Raw genomic sequence first — 9,953 nt, 5'->3', positions numbered from 1 at the left:
CTTATCTTATCTTATCTTATCTTATCTTATCTTATCTTATCTTATCTTATCTTATCTTATCTTATCTTATCTTATCTTATCTTATCTTATCTTATTGGTTGTTTATGACAGCGGTCCCAAACCCCCAGGCCACAGACCGGTACTTGTCCGTGAGTTGTTTGGTAGTGGGCCGCAAGAGTTGAGGCTTGGGTGTGAAAGTTATGGTTTTCTTGGTTTTACTTGTTTTTTATTGTTTTTGGGTTTTTTTTAATAATTTTTAGCGTTAACTTGGTTTCCCTGGGTGTTTTCCTGTGTGTTATGAATAAATCTTCTTTTTTTGGTACTAGTACTGGTTTTATTTTGTTGTATTTATCCGTGAGGCCAGTCCGTGACAATATTGTCGGACATAAACCGGTCTGTAGGGCAAAAAAGGCTGGGGACCGCTGGTTTATGAGACTACCATGGCTGTGTTCTGATCTGCTGCTCGGCCAGTTCAGCAGATTTGTCCTCTGCAGGAAAGCGCAAATAGAAACATGCAATTCTGCTCTGCTCACCACAGCAGATACAATGGTCCTCTGTGGAAAAACAACAAAAAACCCACCTAAAACATTATTACTGTTTTCAGTCCCAGCTAACAGACACACTGACCAATTGACCTTAAAGCCTCTTTGTTGTGCTGCTAAATTGTCCGCCTAAATGACTTGCTTACAGTGCTAATGACCTGATTGCCAGCTACGCCTTTTTATAGCTCTGTCAGACCAAAATATAACTATTTGACAGGCATGCAGGATATCAAGGGAGTTTATTTTTATCTGCCAACCATACAGCACTGATGCTCTCCACTGATTAGGCTTAATGATAAACCTTTAGGGAAAGCTCTCTGAGCTTTAATAAGTCAATTTTGTAATTAACTGTCTATGTTTATCTTTCCTGCTATTAACACAGAGTCGAGAGCAAATGACAGATTTAGAAGTACTAAATATAAAAGGGTTACACATTCAGTCGTACAAATTGCTCTGAATTTGTAACATGAATATATCAAAAATCCCTGTATATATATATATATATATGATTAATGTTTGGAAAAGGTTGGCAGCAGGTATTGAATTGGTTGTCTGTACAGCTCCGTTTGCTGATGAATGAGAGACAGCCTGTACTGAACATGCCTGAGAAGACAAACTTTGGAGTGGCCAAACATGAGCTACCTTGAACTGTGAGTCAGGGTTCCTAGGAGCAGCCCTGAGTCATGTTACTAAAGCTTTCAAAATTTTGTCCTTTACTAAATGACGTACTTTTAGTAAGTGTACATGTACCTTCGGTTTTACTTCTGCAAGTACAAACTGGCTACAGAGGCTTGTGTTAAAAGCACTGTTGCTCCCTGTGCCTCGAGTTGAATGGGTAGTTTTGTAAGGGAGAAAATCCACAGACACTCTCACCCATTTGAGAGTCTGCAAAGAACTCTTTTAAATGTTGGACAATTATTTGCCCAACATCATCCTGAACTCTGAATCAAGATGCATAAGTATCTCCACAGAGCGTCACAGAGTTGCTGTCCACATTTTTGACTGTTTCAGTGTAAACACAGAGCAGCTGAGACTAGCAGGAGTAGTAAAAAGATGGAGGGCAGTAGCTCCTCTTTTCTGTTGCATTTACAGTTGAGAGTAATACAAGTTGCTGCAACAGCTGCCTGTGTGATCATGGCAACAACAGAAATCAAAGCGAGACAAATGCTACACAAGCAGATTTTATCTGTGATGCGTGCAGTGGACACACAGCAGAGAACAGATAGATGAAGGGGGATAGAGCAGGGGTGGGCAATCTCAGTCCACGAGGGCCGGTGTCCCTGCAGGTTTTAGATGTGTCCGCGAACCAACACAGCTGATTTAAATGGCTAAATTAGCTCCTCAACATGTCCTGAAGTTCTCCAGAGGCCTGGTAACGAACTAATCATGTGATTCAGGTGTGTTGACCCAAGGTGAGATCTAAAACCTGCAGGGACACCGGCCCTCGTGGACTGAGATTGCCCCCCTCCTGGGCTAGAGGATCATCCGCTTCAAACTTAGTAGACAGTTATCAGTGTATACAATTTTGGTAGAACAAGGTAATATATGTTGCTTTAACAGAATGTGAGTGTTAAAGTAAAAACACATAAAAGGAACAGCCTTGATGGAAAATGTTTGTAGAGACATTTGCCACAGAAAACATCAGCTTCAATAATCCTGCTTTTTCTGTAAAAACATTGGAGCTCTGTTAAGTATCCCCAAAAGGGAAGATGCACAATTAAAGCAATGTGCACTGAGCAAACAGGATCCTGCAGAGCATTTCAGGCTTGTTGACACATTCCTTAAAGAGTCAGAGTAGGCCTCCAGGCTCGAAAGAAGAACTCATTTAAGCCCATAACCGATGGACCAGAGGTGTCTGTCAGTCAAGACTGCTAATCTGCAAGAGATGGCCTCCACTGAATACAATATGTTGGCCCCCATCTGTAACTAAGTCTATCAATTTTTTCTGACTTGAACTAAATGTGGTACATATATGATACATGTAGGAGCCAAAAGTAAGAGTTCGTATTATGCACGAGGTTTCTTTTTCTTTTCTTTTGGTCAATTTAGTTCTCTTGTCTAAATGGACATCTCTATCTGAAGTTCTTATTAATCATCTTAAAAGACAACATTTACTTTTCACAGTCTCAAAGTTCTTAAGTTGTCTGGCACATTTTCAAGGATGTATTTGGGGTCCCAAAGAGATCTTCATCTTAGACAGATTAAAAAATACTAGTTGCTGTTTTCTGGCTAAATGAAGTCAACAACTAGTTGACCAGAGTAGACCAGACAGCAGCATTTCCTCGTGAAAGTTGTGAACTGATCTGTGCAGTATTTCTATTTGCTACTGGCTTGTAGTCCTGCCAATAGTAAGCAAAACTAGCAAACATCTCATCACTGCAGGAGCAGGAAAGGGAAAAAAAGCAAGAAAAAATCACTCTGGAGGTAGTTGTGCTGCAGTGTGAAGGGGAAATCTAGGAAATAAGGGGAAGATGGTGCACCCATTGTTGCTGTAACTGAGGATCCTAATGGAAGCATGAGCTACCTAAAATATATGATCACTGAGTGATCAGAGATGATTTCAAGCATTTTCAATTAGACTATAGGTCAAACTCCAAGGTTTAAATCTTAAATTGATGTGAAATAACCAGCCTTGTTTTTTGTGTTTCATTTACTTCTAAACTTTTAAACTAAGCAGCTCACTTTGAAAGACCCTTTATGTGACTCCCACACGGAAGCTTCTTATCTGACCTCCAAATATTTCCTCTTCATTCTGTGGTGTTTCTGTCTTGTCAAACATTCTGTTTCACATTTTGAAAGCTTTAATGGAGATGCTGTATGGCTTTGACCCGTAAGGCTAATTTACGTTATTGTGATGAAACAATTATATTACCATGAATAGACACTTTGCTGTGCTATAGCATAAAATGGTACAGGAAAACTTGATTTTAATGAGAGTTTTTCTGTATTTCTTGGACCAGCGGTGATTCGTCACCATTCATTACAAAACATTCAGTGGTCAGTCCCTGAGACCCACTAACCCCCTGCTCACATGCCTGTCCCCCTGACCCCTTTTCCTGCCTCCTTTCCAATCCAAATCTCAGCAGTATGCTCTGCCAGACAACCTTACTTAACAGACATCCCAGCAGTTGCTCTTTGTGTCTGACGTGGCAAAGTGCCACATCACATTACACTTCCTGCTTCCTTTTGCAAAAGGAGGAACGGCATAAGATTCACAGCACGGACCCCGTAACCTAGTTTTTTTCTTATTAACCGCAAACCTAGTTTGATTTGGGAGCCATTTTCCTCGGCAAGAAGCACACTACATTCAGACCAAAAGCTACAGGTGTGTTAAAGCTTACGCACATATAGACACACTCAAACGCACACATGTACATGTATGTCATCAGCCCCAACACCTGTGTGGATGTTGCCTTTGAAATTCTGGAAAGATATTACTTTTGAATCCCGTGGCCAGGTAACAATTCAGATCAGCTGGCTGTGAGAGTCCTCATAAAATTCAGAGAACTGTAGAATGTAAAAAGATCCCAAAACATAAAAGTCAGATAATAAATCGGCAGTCACTTCTCCCAGGTTGCTGTAATATAGACTTTACAAACCCAATCCATGACTTGTTCTTTTTAGAAAGAAGAGGGTTTGCAGAACATTTCCTTTTGGAGAAACGAGCCATAATTGTATAGTCTTTTTCGGATTGTCCCATCGTGAACTTTAACATGTCTTAAAATGGACTAAAATTGTTTCAAAATGGTCTTACAGCAAATATTAGTTATTAAAGATCATTTTGTTGTCTTTCCTTTCAGTAGCAGCACCTGCCTGGTACTTACCAATTTAATTCACTTAAACATTAAGGATCTAATTAGGTTTTCACACATGGTGGCTTGGTGTTGTTAAATGACTAATCAGACAGGGTAATATGTTAAACGACGCCATGTGTTGTTGTTCAACTGAGGTTGTATTTACCTAATAAAACAGGTTTACCTTCTTTTTTATGACTATATGAGCCAAATGCTTGGTTTCAGACAAAACTGTGAATCATGCGACCCTACAGCCCTTGTATGTTCCAAGAATAAAACCAGACAGCTTAAAATGAGAATAACAGCTCCGCTATAAGTATTTGATACTTTGTTACATGATGTATAAATGTTGCATTAGTGATTCTCAGTGAATTATGTAAGGAGTGGTTTAGTCAGTATCCCTACCTTAGTCTCATGAACTTGCCTTTACCCTTTAGAATGGTGTTCATATATAAATATGAATTGTCCACATATGTTTATGGAAGTTGTGCTTCTAATAAATCATAGAGCAAGCAGTGTCTGAACAGTTATTCAGGTGGCACTTAAAGTGGTAATGGTCTGTGGACAAAGTCTCACTGTGAATGCTTTACAATTGAAATCGATAATTGCATTCGTAGTCAGAACTCTGCCAGTATCATCTTTTCATAAAGGCAACACAAAAACCCAGTGGAGCATCTTTTAAAGACCCTTTCATCCTTTTAGAAACTCTTCATTCAAACATTGTATGAAAGCACAAAATGAAAAAAAAAAATTTTTTCAACGACCACACTTGCCCGACACACAACCCTCACATCATCTGCCAGTCCTGCAGTTGGTGACTAGCTTGATAAATGATCAAAATTATTTTGGGGACATTAAGAAGCGAAATGAAAATGTGTTTTCAAGTATTATTAGAGATAATTAGGTAGAACAGTTTGCAAATCATAGACCTTTAATGGATTACTCTTGTTCTGGATGTATTTGTGCAAAGATATCAGAGTAAGGACAGCATGATGGCGTGGTGGTCAGCACTTTTGACTCACTGGATCCTGGGTTTGAAACCACCATCTAGCCACCGTTGGGCCTTTCCGTGTAGAATTTGCATGTTCTCCCTGTGTCTGCGTCAGTTCTCTCTGGGTACTCGGTCTTCATCTCACAGTCCAAAGACATGTGAATGGTTGTCTGTCTCTCTGTGTTAGCCCCGCAACAGACTTGCGACCTGTCCAGGGTGTATCCTGCATCTCAGTCTATGGCAGCTGGCGTAGGCTTTCATAGAAGTACTGTCAGGCTGTCTTATAAAGTAAGGTCAAAGCTTTACAGTATAATTCTGAGAAACCTAGTTTCCACTCGAGAAAACACCTGATGACAACAGCTTTGAACTGTTAGATTGTTCGGACAGATGTAGATTAAGGCTGGGCCACTGGAGATAGAAAAGAGTGGAAAGAGGAAACAGATTCTACCCACTTCAGCAGCTTACGAAGCTGCTGTATGGCTAAGGTACTTTACATGTGCTACTAAATTTGAAGCATAATATGCTAAAGTTATGTACAAGAGCAAAATCTTATTTTTTAGCATGAAAAAATGCCGCAAGACATTAGTTCTCCATTATTATGTGTTCAGTTACAATACCTGGAGCATCACACAGCATGCCACAGTATGATGTGTGCTGCATGGATGTTACACACTTGTTGTATAAGATAACAACAAATTTGTTATTAACAAAGTCACGACAAGTGTGGTGGGGGGGTGGCAGCTGTATCTAAACCTGTCCTTATACTCTATTTTTGTGACATTACAGGTGACAGCTGCGCCTGTGTTACAACTGCATGCTTCCAACCCTCCAATTTGTGCTGCCCTTACGCTGGCCTTTATTGTACTGACTGTGTCTGTGTTCTTGAAGTGGTGCATTGTTAGGAGATAAGCTTCAAACCTTTCCACTCCCAAACTTTTCTGTTTTGCAATTGCAGCAGCATGCTAATCTCCCTGTTGTTTCATACAGTATAGTACAGTAGTATATTCAGGATGTAAGTTTAGGATATTATGGTAGTATTATACAGGCCTTAAATAAAGCAATTGCTCTACTTTTCTGCTTTTGCTGTACTGTGTATATAACCACTATATTCACCATAATGGGACCTGGTCACTTGTGATTTCTTTTTTTTTTCCTGTAGTATGACAGTGGCAATGAAGGCCCAGGCCAGGTGGGAGGTGATGGAGAGGACGGAGGTTTTCTACGCTGGGATAGGTCTTATGGTGTTTGGTACCCTTCTCGTAGTGAGCAGCTTCCTCGCTCTGGGATTCACCGGAACCTTCCTAGGTGAGTCCCAGACACAGTGTCAGATATTAAATGGACACAAAATTATTTTAGTCTAAATGTAACTTCCTATTAAAGAATACTGTACACATCACTGAAGAACAAAGATTTAAACTGTAAGCATCTATCCAGACTGGCATATATCAGCAGACGCTTGATTGCCATTGTTCCCAGAGGGTGAATCCCATGTTGTGGTGATTCCTCTTGTGACACTAAATGGTTTACATATGTAGTTTTTAATACAATTTTTTAACAGGTACTGAATAGATTCTTGCAGGCTGTTAACACACTAACCCAACCTTCAGATGCTAACGATCAGAATTTTATCAAATCAAGCCAGGTGGCTTTATTGTGCATGTGCAGTGATACAGTACACAGTGACACGAGACAGCGTTCCTCCAAGACCATGGTGCTACATATAACAGACAATCAACACATGACTACATAGTACAAGTGCAAGGAAGGACGTAGAGACACTGTTGGGCCTTCTTAGTTAAGGAGCAGGTGCTGAGGGACCAGGAAAGGTTCTCAGTCAAGTCAACGCCAAGGAATCTGGTGCTCTTGACGACCTCCACAGAGGATCCATTGATGTTAGGTGGACAGTGATCTCTCCGTGCTCTCCTGAAGTCAAAATTATCTCTTTTGTTTTGTCCGTGTTCAGAGGCAGGTTGTTGACTCTACACCAAGCATTAGCTGTTGCACCTCCCGTCTGTATGTTGACTCATCGCTCTTGCTGATGAGACCCACCACAGCCGTGTCATCGGCAAACTTGATGATGTGGTTCGAACTGTGCATTGCTGCACAGTCAGCAGAGTGAACAGCAGTGGGCTGAGCACACAGCCCTGAGGGGCTCCAGTGCTCAGTGTGGTGCTGTTGGAGATGCTATTACCGATCCGGACTGACTGATGTCTCTCCGTCAGAATGTCCGGGATCCAGTTGCTCAGGAATGATTGTGTTGAATGCAGTTTGGCCCTCGCTGTTCTGAGGGCTGCCTTTTCGCCTGCTCTGAAGGCGGACTCTCAAGTCTTTAGCAGCTCACACACCTCTGCAGTCATCCACAGTTTCTGGTTGGAGCGTATTGTGATAGTCTTGGACACAGTGACATCATTGATGCACTTGCTGATGTAACTGATCATAGATGATGTTTACTCCTCCAAGTTGGTGCGGTTGCCATTTGTTGCAGCCTCCCTGAACATGTCCCAGTCAGTGTGCTCAAAACAGAGATGGCACCTCACCTTTCTCAGAACCGGTTTGCAGCATCAGTGAGATTGTGGCTACAATAGCATGCAGATGTTAGCATTTACCATAAATTATAATTTTGCTCAGGGTTAAGCATTTCAAAACCCCAAGCATGGCCTTAAACACTTGTTTTGTGTTCACTTAACTGCATTAATTATAATAAAATCATATTTTTTTACAAACTATAAAACTATAAACTTTACAAACTATGAGCAAACAAAGCACCACATTGTGCTCTTGTACATGAAAGCTACAGTAAAACAGCCTTTAGTAACATTAAGGGATCACATGAGACACAGGAAAATGCAAAAGAGGACATGTAGTTCATGTCTCTAAAGACACATGAACTCTGACACATTTGAACAATTCATGCGCCCCAACATATTTCTCTGAATATAGTCGTTTTCATAACCATGATATGGCGTGTCCCAATATCTTCTTGTTTCCTTCTGAGACAAACACCTTTTCTTTTGTTCCATGTACTCCTGAACACATGCAGGCATTGTTTCAAATGAACATGAGCTCAAGATTGCCAGGACCATTTGGCATGCAGTAGCTTCTGTTTTTTTTAGGTCAGTCGACTAAATGAGTCATCTTCAAGAACCAGACAGATTGTCTGAGCTTCTTCAGCATATTTGTCCATCGGTGCACTGAAATGCCCTCAGTCCATCACTCCGCTTCAAACTAATCACTATCTGTGACAACAGAAGGGAGGCAGGAGGAACAGCAGGACGTGCCAGGAATGTGCATGTATGATAACAGGAGTCTACTTTGTATTCGGAGTGGACAAGCCGGTCGCAAAACGCTGTTTGCAGGTTTCACTCTCCAACCATTTGGAACAATAAATTTTGCAGTTATAAAACAGGAACAATTCAACTTTCAGTATACCTTCAAATAAAAAGCAGTAGTAAAAGCCACATGTCTGGCTGCTGTTACATTTGATGTTTGTGCATACAGTCCTCTGAAAAACTATGGACATGCTGGCTCCCTCCATAGGATAGGGGGTAAGTAGCAGCCAGGCATTACTAATCAAATGCACATGAATAAATAATAATAAGTGTAAACTCCCTGTTGATAACCAGTTAATCAAATGCAATTAATTAGCAGGGAAAATTGATTGATGATATGCCAAAATGTCTATAAAATCAGAGGTTTTGGCAGTTTGGTGACGTGTAGAAATGTTTTTCTTTTCCCTAAATTTAACAATTTTATCTCATCTTGCGTGTTACTGTGTTCTCTGCACTTTCATTGTACTGCCTGTCTGCTTGTCTAGTAACAATAAAGTGAATTGAATAGAATGTTTATCTGTTCCTCCGTAACCATGTCATAGACTGATAAAGTCATAAAGAGAAACAATTACTTGAAGCTCTTGAATCATGGGATGTAATTCATTTTTCACAAGACTGCATAGAGAGCTGTGAAAACTCTTTTTAAATTGTATGTTTAATCGAACATTCAATTTTTTTTTCTACTTTGAATACAAAAAATCTGAATGAACTGAAATGTTTTAACCATTTTTTTTAACGATCGGTTGCACAAAACTGAGAAATTTTCGACAAATGACAATAGCGTCACAGTAAGTCTCTTTCTGTGGTCAACACTAGACCTTTAGAAAACAAAAGATCGCAGCAACAAAATAGGACATCAAGCAAGAATTAATGAGATAAAATAAAACAACTAAAAATTAAAAAGGTGCTTTTTGTGTTTATAATGTATAAAAATTGTAAAATAAAAAAATGTGATGACCTCAAATTACAGAAACAAAAGTGTAGATGGTGACGATTAAAAAAACAAAAAACAAAAGCTACTGACCAGTCATAGGAGTCACTACTGGTTTATTTAACATTTTCTTTGGTGTGTGGGGAGACGTTGACATGCAGAATTTTAAACAGTGTTAATATGGCAGTGGATGACCTTTCAGCTGGTGGAATACAGTGGGGCAAAAAAGTATTTAGTCAAATCAAATCACTTTTATTGTCACATCACATATGCAGGCACACTGGCACAGCACATGCGAGTGAAATTCTTGTGTGCGAGCCCCACAAGCAACAGAGATGTGCAAACACAACAACACAAACGAGCAAA

At 40.1% G+C, this 9,953-nt stretch overlaps 1 protein-coding gene across 1 annotated transcript in view; it reads left to right on the top strand.

Moving 5' to 3' along the window:
- Positions 1 to 9,953, top strand: part of pemt (phosphatidylethanolamine N-methyltransferase) — an 81,696-nt gene that overhangs the window by 42,719 nt on the left and 29,024 nt on the right. The window contains exon 4 of the mRNA XM_005721859.1: positions 6,487 to 6,632. Within this exon, the coding sequence (XP_005721916.1) occupies positions 6,487 to 6,632 (146 nt within the window). The remainder of the gene's footprint in view (positions 1 to 6,486; positions 6,633 to 9,953) is intronic.

Source organism: Pundamilia nyererei, unplaced genomic scaffold (genome assembly GCF_000239375.1).
Source record: "Pundamilia nyererei isolate P.nyererei 1_Seehausen unplaced genomic scaffold, PunNye1.0 scaffold00005, whole genome shotgun sequence".
In the NCBI taxonomy this organism is placed as follows: domain Eukaryota; kingdom Metazoa; phylum Chordata; class Actinopteri; order Cichliformes; family Cichlidae; genus Pundamilia; species Pundamilia nyererei.
Note: the sequence above shows the minus strand (reverse complement) of the source record. Positions and strands in the feature narration are given on the sequence as shown.